Genomic DNA, 20,165 nt, shown 5'->3' on the forward strand with positions numbered 1-20,165 from the left:
ATTCTGTTTTTTCTATTCTTAAACACATCAGCTCAGCCACGCCACCAGCCGTGGCAAGATACGATATGAAAATTAAACAGTTGAAAAATAAAAAAATATTCCTTCATAGCTCTGCAAAAGGCATGTCGCAAAAGGTGATTCAACTTGATGATCCGTCGTCAGAAAATGGACAGCGAACAAAGCTTACTGGAGCCTACTCAATTCCGGAACAGTTCCGGCGTGAATTGACCGAGGAAGCAGAATCTTATGAAGACCCTCTAACAAGGCAGGTCCAGAAGAAGGCGATTTCTGCCCGCGAAAATTCATATCAGCAACGTATGTACGACACTTTGCACGAACTGGAAGATGTCAGCAATGGCTCGAAGCCTTCGAGCTATCGGGAAGCGATGACTAATCGGTTCAAGGATAGGCAAAAACAGGAACAAGAGGGCGAAATAACAACCGAAGAATCGCAGCAGCTACGAAAGAGAGACAGAACTCCTCCTCGACGCGAAAGAAAACGTCGATGGGACGTCAAAGACCCTGATGCGGAAGCAGAGGAGCCAAAACGTAAGTCTAGATGGGAAGACGAGCCTGAAGAGAAATCGCCCCCAACACCAGTTATTGACGGCATTCCATTGACGGAGGAGAATTTGAATATTCTCCTTCCCAGCGGTTTTCGCAAGATACAGCCGCCTGCAGATTATAAGCCGGACCCTAGCATTCCTCCCGATTTGACGTCGTTTAACTCTTTAACAAATGTCGACCAGTATATGATTCCAGACGAAAGCACGCTGCGACAAGAGTTCAAGTTTTTCAATCCACAGCTCATCCACGATGTTCCTGGCCTGAAGGAGATCCAGTTTTTCAAAGAGACCGACATGAAGGTCTTTGGTAAACTGATCACCACGAAGGACACAAACCTCGACACTCTAAGCAATGATGAAAGGAAAGAGATCCAATGCATGAAACTCATTCTAATGATCAAAAACGGCTCCCCTCAAGTCCGGAAGGTGTCATTGCGGCAGCTTCAGGAGAACGCGCGCTATTTCGGAGCAGACCACATATTCAATGTTATTCTTCCCCTGCTAATGAGCAAGTCTCTCGAAGATCAGGAGCGCCATTTGTTGGTGAAAGTTGTTGGCAGAGTGCTTTTCCGCCTCGATGAGCTAATAAGACCCTATGCACACAAAATTCTGGTAGTTATCATGCCGCTGCTGATCGACGAGGACATGGTCACACGGTTAGAAGGGCGAGAGATCATTTCAAATTTATCCAAGGCAGCTGGTCTGGCGCACATGATCTCTGTCCTGCGTCCGGATATCGATCACTCAGACGACTACGTGCGAAACACGGTTGCGCGTACGTTTGCTGTGATTGCGTCGTCTTTGGGAATTCAATCACTGCTACCATTTTTGCGTGCCGTCTGCGGATCCAAGAAAAGCTGGCTCGCTAGACACACGGGTGTGAAAATTGTGCAACAGATCGCCATTCTGATGGGGTCGAGCATACTTCCATACCTCAATGGCCTGGTGGGCTGTGTTTCCAAAGCGATCACAGACGAGAACCTCAGTGTCCGCACGTTGGCAGCCACGGCCATCAGCAATCTAGCTGAGGCTTCTGCGCCTTATGGGTTTGATGTTTTCGAAAAGGTTCTTGATCCCCTCTGGCAAGGTGTGCGCAGACACAGGGGTCGTGGACTCGCTGCGTTCTTGCGTGCTATTGGGTATATTATTCCGCTCATGGATGAGGAATACAGCAATTACTATACTCGGGAGGTGTTCAGGGTGCTCACGAGAGAATTTTCGTCTCCGGAAGACGAGATGAAGAGGACGGTTTTGCGGATCGTCAAGCAGTGTTGCTCGATGGAGCTCGTGGACGGTCGTCTGTTCAGAGAAGGCAAGATTATTGACGAGTTCTTTTCCAATTTCTGGAAGCGGCGCACGGCCCTGGACACTCGAATTGAGAGGATGTGTGTGGATGCTTCCGTTTCGCTTGCAAACAAGATCGGCCCCAACGGTGTGATTGAGCACATTCTGGTGCCCATGAAGGACGAGTCAGAAGCGTTCCGGCGGATGGCTGTTGAGACCGCTAGTAAGGTGGTCACATCCCTAGGTTCTTTTGACCTGGACGACAGAACCGTGCAAAGACTGCTGGACGGTTTACTTTTCACTTTCCAGAGGCAGACCACCGACGACCGCGTTGTTCTGAACGGGTTTGGCAGCATTCTTGTATCGCTGGGCGTTCGTGTCAAGCCGCACATCATGATCATCATGAGCGCGCTGCTCTATCGCCTGAAAAATAAAACGCCCGAGGTTCGGCAGCAGGCTGCTGATCTGATTGCGCGTAGCAGCGTTGTTTTGAAGATATGCGGCGAGGAGGACTTGCTTGTTCGGCTGTCGTCGATTTTGTACGAGGCGCTCGGTGAGGTGTATCCTGACGTTCTGGGCTCTATTTTGACTGCCCTGCGCAGCGTTATCCGGAATCTGGGTGTTGAGATGACGAACCCGCCGATATCGCAGATCCTGGCCACGTTGACTCCGATCCTACGGAACAGACACGAAAAGGTGCAGGAGACTACCATCAACCTGATCGGAGACATTGCCGACCGGGGCAAGGAGTACATCAACCACCGGGAGTGGATGCGGATCAGCTTTGAGCTTCTGGAGATGCTCAAAGCGCGCAAGAAGCAGATCCGCAAGAGCGCAAACACCACGTTCGGGCTCATTGCGCGCGCAATTGGGCCGGCAGACGTGCTGGTGACCCTACTCAACAACCTACGGGTCCAGGAGAGACAGCTTCGCGTGTGCACTGCCGTGGCCATTGGAATAGTGGCAGAAACGTGCTCACCGTACACGGTGCTGCCTGCGATGATGAACGAGTACCGCTACTTCGACCGCAATGTACAGAACGGAATTTTGAAGTCCATGTCGTTCATGTTCGAGTACATTGGCGACATGGGGGCAGATTACGTCTATGCGGTTTTGACGCTGCTGCAAGACGCCTTCACCGACCGCGACCTTGTGCATAGACAGATCGCAGCGACAGTGGTGAAACACATGGCCCTTGGGTGTGCGGGGTTGGGGTACGAGGACGCGTTTGTCCACTACTTGAACCTGATCTGGCCAAACGTGCTGGAAACCTCGCCGCACGTTATTGTTCGGATCCTGGAAAGTGTGGAAGCCATCCGAGTTGCCATCGGATACGGGATAGTGATGAACTACGTGGTCGCCGGGCTGTTCCATCCTGCCAGCAAGGTGCGGCACGCGTACTGGCAGGTCCACAACAGCATGTATCTGAACAACAGCGACGCTCTGGTGCCGTACTATCCTCGGCTGGATCGGGTTGGAAAGGAGCTCAAGGCGGAGGAGCCGCGTGTGTGCTTCGACAAAACGGACTACAGCGTGAAGGAGCTGGATTTGTGGTTGTAAGCGGCATCACGCAGACACCGCTATTGTTAATATTAAAATCTGAAACATGTGGCTGTGCAGCGGTGAGGTAGCACAAGATGGAGAATTGTTGTGTCTTGAAGGGTTATCATGGATCTTGGTTCGGGAGACGCCTACGCGAGACAGCTGGAACTGAGCAATATGCTGAGCGTGAAGATCCAGTCTGTGCAAGCGGAGTCCAAGCAGCTGATGCACCATCTGGCAAAAGTGAAGCAGCAAGTGAAAGATGCAACTCTCCAGACCATGAGTGGCAATTGCACCACCATCGATCGCGTCCAGTTCCGCCCCTACCGGACGCTGAGAGGCCATTTCAACAAGGTGCTCGCGCTCAGCTGGCATCCCGACAGCAGACACCTGGCGACCGCGGCGCAGGACGGGTTTCTACTCTACTGGGACTCCGTCACGGGGCTGAAGAAGGGGCTGATCCGGCTGGACGACCCGTACGTGATTTGCAGCGACATCTCGCCGAACGGTCACATGGTGGCCATCGGCGGCCTCGAGAACGCGTGCATAGTGTACAAGCTGCATTCTTCCCAGAACGCAGAGATCCAGCAAGGAAGCTCGATTGTCTCCATTTTCAAGGGCCACAAGGAGTACATCAGCGACCTCAGCTTTGTGGGGAACTCCCAGATCCTCACCAGCTCCGGCGACAAGTCCATATTTCTGTGGGACATGGAGAAAGGCACCAAGGCCGTCACCTTTAACGGCCATCTCGGCGACGTGTTGGGGCTGTCTGTGTGTCCGACAAACAGCAATCTTTTTGCGTCGTGCTCGTCGGACCGGCTGTCCAACCTCTGGGATATCCGATGTCCGCTCGATAGAAGACAGTTCCAGATCTCGCTCACCCACGACTCGTCCGCCGTCAAGTTTTTCCCCGACGGCTACTCGTTTGCCTGCGGCACCGACGACGGCGAGCTGAAACTATTTGACATCCGCTCCGACTGCGAGCTGGCCAACTACCCGGTCAAGATGGTCCACCAGCACGTGCGGCCGCACAAGACAGAGGAGATCTCGATCAGCGACTCTGCGTCGTCGCTGCGTCTGAGCCACAAGTCCTCAATGGTTGCGGCGCTGGACAACCCGGGGGTGCTGTCCATAGACTTTTCGCGAAGCGGCCGTCTGCTGTTCGCTTCGTACGCAGAGTACTCGTCAATTGTGGTCTGGGACAGTGTGATGGGCACCGTTGTGGGCACGATGGACGGCCACCGCGACGCCGTCAGTGCGGTCAGGGTGTCGCCGGACGGACTGGGCATAGCGACGGCCTCACGCGACCACACCAGCCGCGTCTGGACGGTCTAGGTTCTGGCAAATTACTGGATAAGCGCATGTATTGTATACACTCGTAAAATACATCTACATCTACTCGGCCCGCTTTTTGACGTAATCCCAAAGACTCTTGAGCAGGGTGTCTGGCAGAGTGAACAGGTCCATGGTGAACTCGCCGTTCTCCACGTCGTTCTTGACGCTCATCTCGGGGGTCTTATTATCGTTGATCATCTGCACGACGCCGAGAAGATCGTCCTCGGACAGCTTCGTGAGGTACTCCGCCAGCTGCTCGAGGTCGACGCCGCCCTTGGTTGCCGCGCCCTTGAGTTTTTTCGTCATTTTCGAGTCGGAAACCGCGCCCGCCTTTCTTTTCGCTGCTGCCGCGGCGCCCGCCGCCTGGGCTGGAGCAGGAGTCGCTCCCGGAGTTGCAGCCCCCGGCGTCGCAGACGCCTCGTTCGCGCTCGGAACATACCCCGTCTTGGCCAGCTCGCTCAGCAACGCAGGCTTGTTGGTGTTGATCGTGATGGGCGTGTCGATAACGTACTTCTCCTTCATGAAATTGAGGTCGTGGTTGATCTTCTTCTCGCCGCCCTTCTCGATCAGGGTCAGCGTGATGGGGATGTCAAACCCGCCCCACCCCTGCTCCTCAATCCTGAAAGGCGGCTTCTTGAACGACCGCACCGGATTCGCAAACGTGGGATGCAGATGGTAGGTCACCTTCTCGAACAAGGTCGCCGGCTGTTCCACGCCCTTGTCGTCCACGAGCGAGATCTGGATGGCCCACTCCCGCATCGGGAAGCCTTCCTGCACGGGGGGAATATCCTTGAGGATCTGCTGTGTAGTCGTCACTCTGACAGTTCTCTTCACTTCAACCATGGCAATTGCGACAACAAAATTTTTTTCACACTGTGAAGCCAAATAAAAGCCATGTGGCGGGTCTCTGTTTGCCAGCAGGCGGGGAGGACGGATTGCAGAAGCTGCTGGCGGGTCTCCTGAGCACACATGGCCGCACGCCGGTCTTCTGGCACTCCGGCGCGTCCACTTTATCTGCGTGGCGTCGTTGCTGGTGGCAGCGGCAAGGAGCTCACCGCAGTCCGCCATCCAGCGGTCTGCCGCTCGGCGGCGCCTGTCTGCTGGTGTTCGCATGCTCCCAACCCCCCACGTACGCCCGTCGACGTCGAGCAATTTGCCACTAAGGACCTCTCCTACAGACGCGTCGACCCGTGCAGTGTCGATCTGGCTAAAAAAATTTCAGTGCCACGAGATCTGGCAGCGACCATGCTCACTCAGCCCAGCCCAAACACCCAGTAAATCCGCACGCGCGCTTAATTGTCCGCAGTAGCGCGGGCGCAGGACGTAGAATGACTAGCTTCGCCAGCCCCAGATCTGTACTCCATCTCTTCGGCCTCTCATCGGCCCTGCCGCAGGATTTTCTCCCTTTTTTTTTCGCTCCCAACATTTCTTTTCTTCCAACATGTCTGCTATCACTACCGGTCTGGCACTGGAATCGACCACCGTTGCGAGGTCCAAAAACATCGGCTCCCTGAGCCAGGTCTCTGAGCAGAAGACAGCCATCAACACCTACGGAGACGTCTTCACGGTGCCCGATTACACTTTCAAGCAGGTGCTGGATGCCATTCCAAAACACTGCTTTCAGAAGTCGTTGCCGTACTCGCTCCATTTCGTCGCCAGAGACATCCTGGCTATGGCTGCGATCGGCTGGGTGGGCACCACGTACATCCCGCTCGTGCAGTCGCAGGCCCTGAGGTTCGTGCTGTACAGCCTGCAGTCGTTTGGTATTGGTCTGTTCGGATTTGGCCTGTGGATCCTGGCCCACGAGTGTGGTCACGGCGCCTTCAGCAACTATCCGCGGGTCAACGACTTTGTGGGCTGGGTGCTGCACTCCTACTGCGGCGTGCCGTACTTCTCGTGGAAGTTCTCTCACGCCAAACACCACCAGCACACGGGCAACCTGCAGAAGGACACGGTCTTCATCCCGTGGAAAAAAGCCGAGCTGCTCGAGCAGTCAGAGCACGACGACATCTTTGAAATCGTCCACGACACCCCTATCTACTCGATCATCAAGCTTATTGGCCAGCAGCTCGGTGGTCTGCAGCTCTATCTTGCAACCAATGCCACCGGACAGCCACACCCAGGCTGGTCGAAACTGGGCAAGAGCCACTACAATCCCAACTCGCCCGTCTTCGATCCAGAACACTACTGGTACATTCTGCTCTCCGATCTCGGCTTGGGTCTGGTAGCCACGGGTGTCTACTTCTGGTACAAGCAGTTTGGTTTGCTTAACATGGCGGTCAACTGGTTTGTCCCATGGCTCTGGGTGAACCACTGGCTTGTGTTTGTGACATTCCTCCAACACACAGACCCTACCCTTCCTCATTACGACGATTCAGAGTGGAACTTTGCCAAGGGAGCTGCTGCCACCATCGACAGAGAGTTTGGCTTCATAGGACAACACATCTTCCACGACATCATTGAAACTCACGTTCTCCATCACTACGTTTCCCGGGTCCCGTTCTACCATGCGAGAGATGCGACCGACGCCATCAAGAAGGTGCTCGGCAAACACTATAGACACTCGGACGAAAACATGTGGAAATCCTTGTGGAAGTGTTTGAGATCGTGCCAGTTTGTCGATGGTAGCAACGGAGTTTACATGTATAGAAACACCAACGGCATTGGCGTCGGTGCTTAACTTCATAGAACTGTTAAGCTGCTTTTTCTGATTTTTTTAACTTTTGTCTAAACTACAAATTAATAATCTCCTTTTGTAAAAACTGGTGTAGCTCTCATAAAGCAAAAACACCGAAAATGAAAAATGTTGCAGACATGCCAATGATAACACCTCGTGCACTCACCCGCGGGGAGTCGTTGCTGAAGTTCACGTCGATGTCTGACAGGGGCAGGTCCTTGTAAGGGTTGAATCCGTCGAGAACGTCGCTGTAGTCGTCGTGATCGTTTCTCGTCGAATTGTGTGTCGTGTTGTGCAGCACTGAAGTGCTAAATCCAATGGACACCGACCGTGTGGACGTGTGCGTTTTGGACTTCGTAGAACTGGTCCAAGCAGTTAAGGAAGAGCTGGCTGTCGGCGTGCTGATGATAGGTCCAGTGGAAGATGGTAGCTCCGAAGTTGGCGGAGAGAATACTGAGGAAACAAATTGCGCCAGTTCATCGTAGTAGGACGCAGTTTCCGCATCTGTCGATTCCTTTTTCCCCTTTCCGATGACGAAGTCGAGCTTGCCCTCGGTGTATGTAGTCGTCGAAAGTGGCAGACTAGAGGACGGCGTGATGTGGAACGAGCTGAGGAGCTCTGTGCTGGTTTTAGTGATAACCGTGTCGTTGCCAGATGCAGGCAACGTGGACGTGGCTGGCACTGACACTAAAGGAGCAGTTGTGTTCAGTGTAGGCAGCGTTGTTTTAGAGTTAGGGCCTGTGAAGGGGTACAACGGCGTTTCGTCGGTTTCAGCGGTCACAGTAGTGGTGGCAGTGGTGACTACTTGATGGAGAGTTCTCGTGACAGTGACAAAGACGGTTGATGGCTCGAGCGTTATGTAAACGACGTTGACTAGCTGGTCCAAATCAATACCCTCTAGCGGGTTCTTGGTGTCCTGCCCAGAATCAGGATTGAGAGCATTTTCTTCCAGAACGTCAAAGTTGAAGATTTTGGCTTTTTCGGCACTGGCGGCGGCAGAGAACCAGCTCAGAATGGCTGGCGCAAGCAAGAACAATGAGAATTTCATGGCAAAGTTGATAGAACGTCCGTGGATTAAAGTGTAGAAGTGGAAACGAGGGCGAGAGAGGAATATTTATTTGAGGGGGCAGCGGGATCCCTGGTTTAAGCGCTGCTACCAAAAAGGGGCGATTACATAAACAACAAAATAATTTGTAGTGGAAATTTACGGTTCATACATATTAACCTGATCTTACTCCTCCTTGACAGTTCCCTCTCTCTTCTCAGAAATTCTCTGCTGTCTTCTCTCTCTAGCAGCTCTGTTTCTCAGTCTTCTAGCCTCTGCCTCCTCCTTCAGGACCTTCTCTCTGGCGGCCTCAGCCTTAGCCTGGATGATGTGCTCGACCAAAGCTCTCTTGTGTTTGAAAGTGTTACCCTTGGCAGCCTTGTACAAGGAGTGGTAAAGGTGTCTGTCGATCTTTCCAGCAGCTCTGTATTTGGCCAAGAGACGTCTCAAGACTCTCAGTCTTCTCATCCACAGGACCTGAGATGGCATTCTAGCCTCTGCAGTACCCTTTCTCTTACCGTAACCCATGTGTCTACCGTTTCTTCTGGACTCGGCCAGTGCTCTGGCGTGAGATCTAGAGTGGACAGTCACTGGCTTCTTGACAATGGTACCATTTCTGAACAGTTTTCTAATGGCTTGTCTGGAGTTGGCCTGAGCGAGCTCGGTGGTCTCGTTAGGGTCCAGCCAGACCTTTCTCTTACCACAGCCCAACACAGATGCTGCGAGTCTCTTTTGAGTACGTAGGTTAGCCCTATAATGTTAGTTATTGTTGTCGCTTAGGTTGGCACTCACATTTTAATGATACTCAATGATGTCTGAATAAGTTTATATAAAATTTTCAATTTTTGTTCCGCAAACCTCGTCCGCCTGCCCTTGCCCTGGTCACGTGAAGCAAGATACAAAAATTATTTGCTCTCTCCGCGTCGGTTTTTCCTGCATAGCCGCATGTGGCTCGGCTGCTTCCTAGGCACATCCGTGCACCTCAAAAATTTTTTCCCAAAAAATATAAGAGTTTTACATACTAGCTGCCGTCCTTCCACTCTTCTAAATGGCGCATTCCGCAAGATCTAAGTCCAAGCTCAGGGCAAAGAAGGAGAAGGTCTCCAAGAGAGGATCCGACTACGCAAAGATCAACGAGGAACGCAAAGAAAGACTCGCACAGAAGCTGCAGGAGAACTTACAGAAACAGAAGCCCGATGGCACGGAAGCACCAGCGATGGAGGTCGACAAGAAGGTGAGCACGTCGGGGTGGAGGAGCTCGAGAAACAACCTGTACAAGAAAAATCACACCAGAAAAAAGAACAAGTCCATCAAGTTTTGACATACTGCATGAGTTAGATCTTCACTGAAGTATCATGTTCGCTTACGTAAAACAAACTAGAAGCTAATGGTGTCGCACCGTTTATCACGAAATCTCACGTAGCCGTAGCCTAAGTGCCCTAGAGAATCTGTAGATCTCATGACTTGACACAATAGCGACTGCCGTTTGGCTATTTTCTTCTCCTTCGATTTCCTCGGTACTCTTTATCTGTGCCGCTTTCTTATTGTTTTTGCTATTGTAGCCGCGGCGGTTATCGTAAATGCATGCAGTTCAATGGTTTTGGGTGCCGTGTGTCTTTTGTTGGTGATAAGGTCTAATGCTGTTCTGCCATCAAGTTTGGTGTCTGTGCCAGATATATATAGCCGTGTCCAAGTGTCCATTTTGACAGTCCAGTTTCCAACATGCCTATCCAAGGAGCGAGCGGTGTTATCGACTATGAAGCTGAACTAAAATCTCTCAAGTCCAACAATACGAACAAAGAGAAAAGTCTTGGCAAGGAGAGCGAGATCGCGTACAAAAGTGACGACCTGCAGGAGGTCGACATCCAGTTTGGCGAGCTGGTGCTCGACAAGAACGAGTTCAAGACCAACAGGGATATCGTCGACAAGATCGTCGACTCCTCCGACGACCCAACGATGCAGGTTTGGACCGTGCGCTCCGTCGTTATCGGTGGAGGACTGGCCATCTTTGGTGGTGTTCTGCAGTGCATGTTCTACTTCAAGCCCCAGACAATTCTTGTGAGCGGTGTTTTCCTCATGCTTATCGCTCACGTGCTTGGAGAGCTCTGGTACAAATTTATTCCTTCCAAGGGCTGGCTCAGATACATTAATCCAGGCCCTTGGAACAAGAAAGAGCTCACGTTCGCCACCATCATGGCTGGGTCTGCCTCCTCCTGTGCTCTTGCTATCGAAGTGCTTGCTGTGCAAAAGCTTTGGTACAACTCGTCCATCAACGCTGGTGTTGGTATTTTCATCACTTTCTCGTCTCAGTTGATCGGCTACTCTCTCGTTGGGCTTGGCCTCAAGAAGGCGCTGCTGTATCCGTCAGAGATGTTCTATCCGAACTCGATCCCGCTGGTGACCACGATCCACACGCTCCACAACAACAAGGAGAAGACCAAGAAGCAGCTCAAGGTTTTCTACTGGTGCTTCCTGGCGATGTTCCTGTACGAGATCATTCCAGAGTGGATTTTCCCTTGGCTCATCGGCGTCTCGATCCCATGTCTCGCTGCGCCAAAGTCGTCTGTTGTCTCGAGAATTTTTGGTGGCACCAACGGTAACGAGGGTCTGGGGCTGCTCTCCTTCTGCTTCGACTGGAACTACATTGCCTCGACTGCTTCGCCGCTGACCATTCCGCTGACCGCCACGGTCAACAACCTGATTGGCTACTTCCTCTGTATCATCGTGTTCTGCGGTGTCTACTACGGAAACGTGTGGAAATCCAAGAACTTCCCATTCCTGTCGCAGTCTCTTTACTACGAAGACTCTGAGCCAGGAAACTATCTCGTGTACAACCAGACCGCCATTCTCACCAACAACATCCTGGACAAAGAAAAGCTTGCTCAAGAGGGCGTTCCTTACATGACTGGTACCTACGTCGTCTATCTCATTGCCACCAACCTCTCTGTCGGTGCCACCGTCACGCACATGCTGCTGTTCAACCGCACAGAACTGGCTCCTGCTTTCTACTGGGTCACCTCGCTCAAGAACTACCTCCGCAACATTAAGAGCGTGTTCACACTCGAGACGCTCAAGTTCTGGAAGAACATGGACAAGGACCCAAGACTCAACTCCGACGGCGTCCTTCCTGACGTGTACAACGACGCCCACATGAGAGCCATGCTCAGATACAAGGAGGTGCCTGCCTGGTGGTACGTGGTCACGTTCGTCCTGTCCTTCATGGTGGCTCTTGTGTGTCTGTACAAATCTGACTCCGGGTTGCCGTGGTACATGCTGATTTTTGCCATGGCGCTGTCGTACCCATTGACGCTGTTCTTGGGTGGTCTTGTGGCCATTTTCGGTTTTGGTGGCACCCAGATGCAGACCGTGGTCCAGATGATTGGTGGCTTCTCCATGCCAAAGCCATCTCCTCTGGCAAACATGTACTTCACGCTGTTTGGCTACAACTCTGTCGGCCAGGCCTTCGCTCTGCTGAACGACTTGAAGCTCGGCTACTACGTCAAGCTTCCTCCTAGAGACACATTTGCTGCGCAGATGATCGGAACGGTGATCGGGGCCATCTTCAACTACATCATGATGAACTCTATTGTCGACTCGCAGTTCGATCTCCTTAAAGACATCGAAGCCACCTCCGTTATCTGGTCCGGTCAAAACGTCCAACAGTACAACACCCAGGGTATCGCTTGGGGTGTTCTGGCCAAGGAGATGTTCACCATTGGAAAAACTTACTACATGGTGCCTTTGTCCCTGGTCATTGGACTAGGTCTTCCATTGCCATTCTACTTTGCCCACCGCCTGAGACCAACCTGGGGATTCGACAACATCAAGACTCCTGTCCTGGTCTGGTACATCGGCTGGCTCTGTGTCGGTGTCAACTCCTCGATCACCACCTTCTTTATCGCAGCCTTCGTCTCGCAGTTCTACCTCAGAAAGTACAAGCCTCTCTACTTCAAGAAGTACAACTACATTGTTGCTGCTGCGCTGATCGGTGGCTGCCAGGTCGCCATCTTCATCCTATCGTTTACCATCTTCGGTGCCGGCGGTCCCAACACCACTCACAACTTCCCAAGATGGTGGGGCAACCTGAACGGAGCAACCGGCAAGAACGAGAACTTTGATCACTGTCTCTTCACCAACAATGGTTAAGCTGTGTATTTCATTAATTATGTCTCCATCTTGAGTCACTGTAGCGGTGCTTCCGTGGTCTGAGCTGGCTGGTCAGCATTCTCTGCCACGCCAGAGCCACAGTTGTCGCTCGCAGCCATAGCTAGCTCTTCCTCGCTTCTCGTGCTGTGGAACTTTACGCTACCGTTAAAGCGTCCAAACTTGACGTCCTCGAAGTCTGCCACCACACTGCCAAAACCATCGAGCCGCAGGCTTTCGCTGGCGTTCTTGAATTTGGCATATTGTATGCGTCTATTGTTGTAGACAAACGGGAACGGCTTGCACGTCTCCACCTCCGCTTCGGCGATAGGATCAACGGGCTGCAGCTCCAGCGGAACAGGCGCCACCTCCTTCATTCCTGTCATGCTGGTAGTGGATGGGGCCGCGGGCGGTGTGTACTTCCAAACCATCCTCCCTGTCTCCTGGTCTATTCGCACTACATTGCCCGCATCTGTGAGAGCACTGATCTCGGTATGGTATCGCTGATAGTCCAACGGCATCGGCAGCGTGGGAATCGAAATTTTCTTGATATTTGCGTTGGAGATGCACCAGTCGAAAGGTGTCTGTTCGGCGTTCTGATTGTCGGACAATTGCCGGCTAGACGGACGGCTTTGGAGCATGCCGGTCAAGCTCTCATTAACAAACAAGTGTACTGAGCCGTTAGGCTTGCTCAGAAGTACCAGCGACTGGTTGTTGCTGGTCCACAAGATATCAGATATCACGGCAGAAGTCTTGCCACGCTTGTATTTATCAAGCAGCGTGATGTCTTTGTCGAACTTAGAATAATCCCACAAATAGACATCGTCACCCCTATTTGTCACGGTGGCAACACTCAGGTCAAAGGGCGAGAGAGAGACTGCTGAACAGCCATCTGGCGGAGAAAAACAAAACATCGTTTGATTGCGCGCAAGGTCAACCATCAGTAGATAATTTGAGTTCACGTTGAGAGTGTTGAGAATGGCGGCGAGCATTTCGCGAAAGTTGTGGCTTCGAAGTAGCTCGTCGTCGTCAGTAGACAGTCCCGAAGCTTGCTCGCCGCTCTGTGCAAGGCCCTCTCGACTGAAGAATTTCCTGAATTTTGAGTGCGAAATTTCAGAAAACATCAGCACCGAGTCCAAGGCTGTTTTCGACAAGCCTTTCCAGAGCTTATTTAGCAGCGAAACGTGTCTGGACAGCTTAAGCGGTGTAAGATCGTGCTCTGCTCGCCATTTGTTCAAGGATTTAGACTGCGAGGGCGCGTTATAGATCAGCCAATCTCCACACAGATCAAACACGGGCTCGTTATTGACCACTATGCAGCTATAGGTGGCACGCCGTTTCCTGGAACGCACATTATAGACCACGACGGTGCCATTCGAAGAGCCTATTGCAAAATGATGTGTAGATTTCAAACCTTTAACAACGAAGTTGACATCATGACCCGTAAAAGCATACGTGAGACCAGTCACGTTCCCTGCGCTGAAGTCGACAACTAGAAACTGGAGCTCCTTATACGCATTCCGCACAAGTACCAACGCAAAATATCCACCCAGATGTCTCCGTGAACATATAGGGAACACCTTGAGCACAAAGCCCCTTGGCACAAGGTCGGTCACTTTGGCTACCATCCATAGACGGCGATCTGACTGCATTTTTCCCGGAATCACCCAATCCCAGACTTCAATGCAGTCGTCATGAACCATGTACACTTCTCCCTCGTCACCAAACTCCCGAATATTGTAGGCACTTGTCTTCTGTTCCGTCTTGCTGTCTAACTCCACGCGGCCCCTCACCTTGGACCACAGAAAACTTGCCGTTCCATTTGCAGAGACAGGCTTCTCAATTGCTTGACCAGAGAGAAAGCGATGGGCGCTAAAAGTGTTGGAAACCTGAGGCTCGGTCATATTGCCTTTAATTGCAAAGCTGATGGCCTCTATGTTTCCCTTATCGAGCTGCCATCGCAGGAGACGTGCCACTAACACTGTCGAGAAAAAAAATTGCAGACACGAAAACCTAAATCAAACACCATGTCTTCTGCAATTCAGCTTTTGAACCCCAAGGCCGAATCTATCCGCAGACAGCAGGCTCTGCAGGTGAACATTACTGCTGCGCAAGGCCTGCAGGATGTGTTGAGCACGAACCTCGGTCCTAAAGGAACCCTCAAGATGCTGGTGGACGGCGCCGGCAGCATCAAGATTACCAAGGATGGCAAGGTTCTGCTGAACGAGATGCAGATCCAGTCGCCGACCGCGGTCATGATTGCGCGGGCTGCGTCGGCGCAGGACGAGATTACCGGCGACGGCACCACCACCGTGGTTCTCCTTGTTGGCGAGTTACTGCGACAGGCAGAGAGGTTTTTGAACGAGGGCATCCATCCTCGCGTGCTGACAGACGGGTTTGAGGCCGCCAGAGAGGAGACGCTTGAATATTTGAACTCGTTCGTGGTCAAACCAGAAGCTTTGGACAGAGAGCTGCTGTTGCAAGTTGCACGGTCGTCGTTGGCGACCAAGGTGAACCAGGAACTCACAGACGTGCTGACGCCAATTGTGACGGACGCGGTGCTCAGCGTGAAGGACAACGAGAGTTTGGACCTGCACATGATCGAGATCATGGCGATGATGCACGAGACAGCGAAGGACACAAAGTTTATCAAGGGCCTTGTGCTGGATCATGGAGCCAGACACCCAGACATGCCAAAGCGGGTGGAAAATGCATACATTTTGATTCTGAACGTGTCGCTAGAGTACGAGAAAACAGAGGTGAACTCTGGGTTCTACTACTCGTCGGCAGAACAGAGAGAGAAGCTTGTTGCGAGCGAGAGGAAGTTCGTGGACGACAAGCTCCGCAAAATCGTGGAGCTCAAGAAAGAGGTGTGTGGAAACGACCCAAGCAAAGGATTCGTGGTGATCAACCAAAAGGGTATCGACCCAATGTCGCTGGACGTGCTGGCCAAAAACAACATCCTCGCGCTCAGAAGAGCCAAGAGAAGAAACATGGAGAGATTGCAGCTTGTTTGTGGAGGAGAGGCGCAGAACTCGGTCGACGACCTTACTCCGGCCATTCTCGGGTTCTCGGGCCTGGTGTACGAGCAGACCATCGGCGAGGAGAAATTTACGTTTGTCACCGAGAACGCTGATCCTAAATCCTGCACCATCCTGATCAAGGGTGCCCATAACCATGTGGTCCAGCAGACCAAGGACGCCATCCGCGACGGATTGCGTGCGGTCGCCAACGTGATCAAGGACCAGATGCTCGTCCCAGGAGCTGGGGCTTTCTACATGTCTGCCTCCAAACACATTCTAGAGACCAAGGCCAACAAGGGCAAGCTGAAGCCTGGTACCAAGGCCTTCTCCGACGCGTTGCTGGTGATACCCAAGACACTGGCCAAGAACTCCGGCCTGGACGCGCTTGAGGCCATTTCCGCGTGCCAGGACGAGATCGAGGAGGGCCAGACGGTCGGAATCGACCTCAACTCAGGCGAGCCGATGGACCCTACCGTGGACGGAATATGGGACTCCTTCCGCGTGATCAGAAACGCGATCTCGTCTGCCACGGGAATTGCGTCGAACCTGCTCTTGTGTGACGAACTTCTTAAGGCAGGACGCTCGTCGTTGAAAGACCAGCCACAGGCATGAGAGATATACACACGTAAGATATAACGTAATGCTAGAAAAAACTCGTTGCTGACAAACAGAAGCGATCTGATTGGCCAGGGCGTGCCCATCTAGCAAGTTTTCCCAAATAGGATATTCGGCCGTATCGTGGTGTACGCGAGGCTATTATTATAAAGCAAAGCACTCGGCTGAAAATAGCAGCATCGGCCGGCGTTCGGAACAGTGATAGCATAGATTAGTCTGGTCGCAGAGATCCATGATTTATTAATAATCTTGGGCGAATTTTGCACCTACAATGACGGACCACGTCTGTGCTAATTGCGGAACAACCAAGACTCCCCTGTGGCGACGGATTTCAAACGGGGCGCTGGCATGCAACGCTTGCGGTCTCTACTACCGAGCGAACAACGCCTCCAGGCCTGTGGATTTGAAAAAACCGCCCAACCTAGTTCCAGTGAACCCCGAGTCAATTGGAAAAGGATCCTGCAAGGGAGGCGGCCATTGTAACGGTACTGGCGGCTCCAGCTCATGCGATGGGTGTCCGTCATACAATAACCGAGTACTGATCTCTCATGAGGATGCGAGAGGTGCTACGGTCAAGTCCGAAAACAACGAAGAACAGCCCCTTGTGGTGGCATGTACCAACTGCTCCACCACGGTGACCCCCTTATGGCGCCGCAACGAATACGGACAAACTATTTGCAACGCCTGTGGGCTGTACTACAAATTGCATGGGAAGCATCGGCCAGTGAAACTCAAAAAGAGTACGATTAGAAGACGAAAGAAACTAGCGGTAGCTCGAGAAACGGATAAGCCGAAATTTTTACCGCCCGATTCTCAGAGCAAGACCGTGCAGGAGCCCCAGAACCATGATAGAGCGCCTGCGGCAATTGCCATAGACTTCACGGCCACGTTCAGCAAGCCGAAGACAACGCCCACCTCTATTAGCATCACTTCACTTTTGACGGAGGACAAGCCAATCAATTGACTGGGCGGGCCCAAAAAAAATGTCAGGCCGTACGCCGATGGACTATCGACGCGCGTCGATGAACTCCAACTTATTTAATAAGTAGTCGAATTATTTTACCAGCTGGAATCGAAGTAGAATGGCCGATGAAATCTGCGCACTGGGTTTCTAAGACAGAGAGGCAATCCAGACCGCGTCCTGACTCCCGTCAAATAAAGCTTCGCGCTTTCGGTACGCCCCACGAGTCCTTAGTGCGACAGCCACTGGTGAGTGACGAGAAAACGACCTCGATAAACCCGTCCTCCAAAGCAGAACGCGTGAAAATAGACCTTGGCAAACCGCTCCCGCTAGAATATGATGCTGTGCAGCCGGAAGTCAGACGAGCGCCGCGTCTCATAACCAAAAACGACGCGTCTTTTATAAAACTGGACAGCTCTCTCAGCCCACCCCCGCGAACGCTGAAATCTCGTCTTTCGAATCGCGCAAGGCTCTATGACACTCTCCACGAGAAACCGAAGCACCACATTGAGCAAACTGGGTCTCCAGAGAGCCAATTGACTGCCCAAGAGACCGCTTTGTCAGCCAGAGAAATGCGCCTCAGACGGCTACGCCAGATCCTGCTGGGAAACGAAAGCAAGCACATACAATCTGAAGGCCATATAGAGGCAAAAACAGAGCAGAGTGGTGCCTCTGAAATTTCTGAGCCTGCCCCCTACCCGTCGCAAAGCATGATGGACAATGAAACCCCGGAGCTTCCCAGCATAAAACCCAAACCGTCATATCACTACCACGGTTATTGGTTTCTGCTCTGTTTGACTCTGCTGACGGTTCTCTCGTACCTGCTTTCCGATTGATGTAATGTATATTAAGATAGATGGACGATCGTCGCGCCGATTTGTGTTTTTTTGTACTGCCATCTGCCGCCCGTGCCACTCTTATCGTGTGTCAAAATTAATTTGCCCTTATCGAGGGGAAACAAACTTCCTTTCTTTGCAATACTACAGCAAGTGTAAACAATCGAGAAATCACTACGTATATCTCATTCGGAGTCAATCACCGTATACAAGATGAGATCGCAATTCAAAGACGAACACCCATTTGGTAAGTTTCTATGGCGCATACCAATACTAACATCGCTAGAGCGTAGAAAGGCAGAGGCTTCCAGGATCAGAGGCAAGTTTCTAGACAGAATTCCAGTCATTTGTGAGAAAGTCGAAGAGAGTGACATCCCTGAAATTGACAAGCGCAAATACCTGGTCCCGTCCGATTTGACCGTGGGCCAGTTTGTTTACGTGATTAGAAAGAGAATTCAGCTGCCATCAGAAAAAGCCATCTTCATCTTTGTGAATGATATACTACCCCCAACAGCGTCGTTGATGAGCACAATCTATGAACAATACAAAGATGAAGACGGATTTTTGTATATTCTATACAGCGGAGAGAACACGTTTGGACAGTTGGAAGGCGTCGAGGAAATGCTTTAGCGGGACTAACAGGTAAGGTTTAATTGCATCGCAGTTAACGAATATTGGTTTTCATGTTTTGGTAGTATTTGGCAAGGTTGACAGCTTCTCTTTCAGTTTATCTTCAATCAGTTTTGGGTCGAACTTCCCTTCACTGGCTCTCATACAAAGTCCAATAAGGTAGTTTAGCTTTTTGGGCTTTCCTCCTTTGACTTGTTCCACCACGCTGGGGTTCTCAAAAATGACTTTATCGGTCACCTGGTCCAATAGCTCTGTTTCGTTTGTCTTGGCAAGATTGAATTCTTCCAAGAGCTGAGAAATTGGCTCTTCCTGATCTTGTGGGTTGTTGATAAGATGCAGGAGCAGCAGCTTTGCGTTCGTCTTGGTCATCAGGCCATTCTCCAATGCCACCAGGAGTTCCACGAATTTATCGACATCAAGGACCGACTTTTCAAACTCCATGTTGGATTTGCTCAAACTTCCGAGAAGCTCGTGTGTGAGCCAGTTAATAGGGTTAGGCACGCCTGATTGAACACATTTATTGTAAAGCTCTTTGTAGTACTCCATCAGTTTGTGGTTAGCCAACAGGATGTTGGCATCTCTAAGCTGAATGTCGTACTCTCGAAGAATTTCCTCCAATCGTTCGTCCACAGATGGTGGCAGCGTGGCGCGAATCTTGGGCACAATGTCGTCGAGTTTCAGTCTGATTGCTGGAAGCTCAGGGTCCGGCATGTAGCGGTAATCAATTGCGTCCTCCTTTGAACGCAGTTTCTGTGTTTTCTTTCCATCCCAGCCTCGCGTCTCGACCTCCGTAATTGGTTCACCCTTTTCGATTAAACGACACTGTCTTTTATATTCGTAGCGGATTGCCGCGGCGATAGCCGACGTCGTGGGCAAGTTTTTAATTTCAATCCTGCTGTTATCGTCCACAGACAAGTTCACGTCCACTCTGATTGCGCCTGTTTCCAATTCTCCTGTGCAAACTCCTAGATTTACCAAAGTCTGCTGAAATTTTTTGATGAAGGCTCTGACCTCCTCGACACTGGAAAAGTCCGGTTTTGTCACCATCTCTATCAAAGGGATATTGGATCTATTGAAGTCCACATTGCTGTGGCCTTTTTCTTTGTACAAAGTTCGTGCGGTGTCCTGTTCAATCTGAATCTGTTCTATGCGGATAGTTTTTTCTTCCGGGAGATCATACTTGGTCAGATTAAGGTAGCCGTTTCTAGCGATCGGTTGGTAGTGCTGCGTGATCTGGTAGCCAAGTGGCTGATCTCCATAAAAGTAATGTTTCCGATCGAAAGTCGAGACCTCGCTTATTGAGCAGTTGAGAGCGAGGGCCGTTCTGAGGGCCAGAAGTAACGGCTCTTTGTTGAGCTTGGGCTGCGTTCCAGGCAGACTCACGTCGAAAAACGAGGTGGTGGTGTTTGGACGAACGTCCAGAAGCGACGTTGTGTTTTTTGAGAGCGAAAACAGCTTTCCGCTAGACTTCAGCTGGGCATGTATTTCGAGTCCTATCTTCAACATCA

General features: G+C 51.5%; 13 protein-coding genes across 13 annotated transcripts; 8 read left to right on the top strand and 5 right to left on the bottom strand.

The window, feature by feature from the left end:
- Window positions 1–65: 65 nt before the first annotated feature.
- On the top strand, window positions 66–3,410 carry KL911_004922 (uncharacterized protein; the record flags this gene model as incomplete). The annotated part of the gene is made up of 1 exon (XM_043200267.1): window positions 66–3,410. One exon carries the CDS (start codon window positions 66–68, stop codon window positions 3,408–3,410), a length of 3,345 nt encoding a protein of 1,114 aa, XP_043052281.1.
- Window positions 3,411–3,487: 77 nt separating this feature from the next.
- On the top strand, window positions 3,488–4,727 carry KL911_004923 (uncharacterized protein; the record flags this gene model as incomplete). Its single annotated transcript, XM_043200268.1, has 2 exons — window positions 3,488–3,868; window positions 3,951–4,727. 2 exons carry the CDS (start codon window positions 3,488–3,490, stop codon window positions 4,725–4,727), a joined length of 1,158 nt encoding a protein of 385 aa, XP_043052282.1.
- A 60-nt stretch (window positions 4,728–4,787) lies between these two features.
- On the bottom strand, window positions 4,788–6,091 carry KL911_004924 (uncharacterized protein; the record flags this gene model as incomplete). Its single annotated transcript, XM_043200269.1, has 2 exons — window positions 4,788–5,934; window positions 6,051–6,091. The coding sequence occupies 2 exons, from the start codon at window positions 6,089–6,091 to the stop codon at window positions 4,788–4,790; spliced, it is 1,188 nt and encodes a 395-aa protein (XP_043052283.1).
- A 77-nt stretch (window positions 6,092–6,168) lies between these two features.
- Window positions 6,169–7,407, top strand: KL911_004925 (uncharacterized protein; the record flags this gene model as incomplete). The annotated part of the gene is made up of 1 exon (XM_043200270.1): window positions 6,169–7,407. One exon carries the CDS (start codon window positions 6,169–6,171, stop codon window positions 7,405–7,407), a length of 1,239 nt encoding a protein of 412 aa, XP_043052284.1.
- A 94-nt stretch (window positions 7,408–7,501) lies between these two features.
- Window positions 7,502–8,452, bottom strand: KL911_004926 (uncharacterized protein; the record flags this gene model as incomplete). The annotated part of the gene is made up of 1 exon (XM_043200271.1): window positions 7,502–8,452. The coding sequence occupies one exon, from the start codon at window positions 8,450–8,452 to the stop codon at window positions 7,502–7,504; it is 951 nt and encodes a 316-aa protein (XP_043052285.1).
- Window positions 8,453–8,635: 183 nt separating this feature from the next.
- KL911_004927 (uncharacterized protein) lies at window positions 8,636–9,422 on the bottom strand (the record flags this gene model as incomplete). The annotated part of the gene is made up of 2 exons (XM_043200272.1): window positions 8,636–9,178; window positions 9,336–9,422. The coding sequence occupies 2 exons, from the start codon at window positions 9,420–9,422 to the stop codon at window positions 8,636–8,638; spliced, it is 630 nt and encodes a 209-aa protein (XP_043052286.1).
- Window positions 9,423–9,497: 75 nt separating this feature from the next.
- KL911_004928 (uncharacterized protein) lies at window positions 9,498–9,770 on the top strand (the record flags this gene model as incomplete). The annotated part of the gene is made up of 1 exon (XM_043200273.1): window positions 9,498–9,770. The coding sequence occupies one exon, from the start codon at window positions 9,498–9,500 to the stop codon at window positions 9,768–9,770; it is 273 nt and encodes a 90-aa protein (XP_043052287.1).
- A 401-nt stretch (window positions 9,771–10,171) lies between these two features.
- Window positions 10,172–12,595, top strand: KL911_004929 (uncharacterized protein; the record flags this gene model as incomplete). The annotated part of the gene is made up of 1 exon (XM_043200274.1): window positions 10,172–12,595. The coding sequence occupies one exon, from the start codon at window positions 10,172–10,174 to the stop codon at window positions 12,593–12,595; it is 2,424 nt and encodes an 807-aa protein (XP_043052288.1).
- A 35-nt stretch (window positions 12,596–12,630) lies between these two features.
- Window positions 12,631–14,496, bottom strand: KL911_004930 (uncharacterized protein; the record flags this gene model as incomplete). Its single annotated transcript, XM_043200276.1, has 1 exon — window positions 12,631–14,496. One exon carries the CDS (start codon window positions 14,494–14,496, stop codon window positions 12,631–12,633), a length of 1,866 nt encoding a protein of 621 aa, XP_043052289.1.
- Window positions 14,497–14,619: 123 nt separating this feature from the next.
- Window positions 14,620–16,227, top strand: KL911_004931 (uncharacterized protein; the record flags this gene model as incomplete). Its single annotated transcript, XM_043200277.1, has 1 exon — window positions 14,620–16,227. One exon carries the CDS (start codon window positions 14,620–14,622, stop codon window positions 16,225–16,227), a length of 1,608 nt encoding a protein of 535 aa, XP_043052290.1.
- Window positions 16,228–16,501: 274 nt separating this feature from the next.
- On the top strand, window positions 16,502–17,194 carry KL911_004932 (uncharacterized protein; the record flags this gene model as incomplete). Its single annotated transcript, XM_043200278.1, has 2 exons — window positions 16,502–16,548; window positions 16,624–17,194. The coding sequence occupies 2 exons, from the start codon at window positions 16,502–16,504 to the stop codon at window positions 17,192–17,194; spliced, it is 618 nt and encodes a 205-aa protein (XP_043052291.1).
- A 125-nt stretch (window positions 17,195–17,319) lies between these two features.
- On the top strand, window positions 17,320–18,657 carry KL911_004933 (uncharacterized protein; the record flags this gene model as incomplete). The annotated part of the gene is made up of 2 exons (XM_043200279.1): window positions 17,320–17,965; window positions 18,329–18,657. The coding sequence occupies 2 exons, from the start codon at window positions 17,320–17,322 to the stop codon at window positions 18,655–18,657; spliced, it is 975 nt and encodes a 324-aa protein (XP_043052292.1).
- A 51-nt stretch (window positions 18,658–18,708) lies between these two features.
- KL911_004934 (uncharacterized protein) lies at window positions 18,709–20,163 on the bottom strand (the record flags this gene model as incomplete). Its single annotated transcript, XM_043200280.1, has 1 exon — window positions 18,709–20,163. The coding sequence occupies one exon, from the start codon at window positions 20,161–20,163 to the stop codon at window positions 18,709–18,711; it is 1,455 nt and encodes a 484-aa protein (XP_043052293.1).
- Window positions 20,164–20,165: the final 2 nt, after the last annotated feature.

This window comes from Ogataea haglerorum (assembly GCF_019207285.1).
Source record: "Ogataea haglerorum isolate 81-453-3 chromosome Unknown 81-453-3_NODE_17_length_200138_cov_96.082680, whole genome shotgun sequence".
NCBI lineage: Eukaryota > Fungi > Ascomycota > Pichiomycetes > Pichiales > Pichiaceae > Ogataea > Ogataea haglerorum.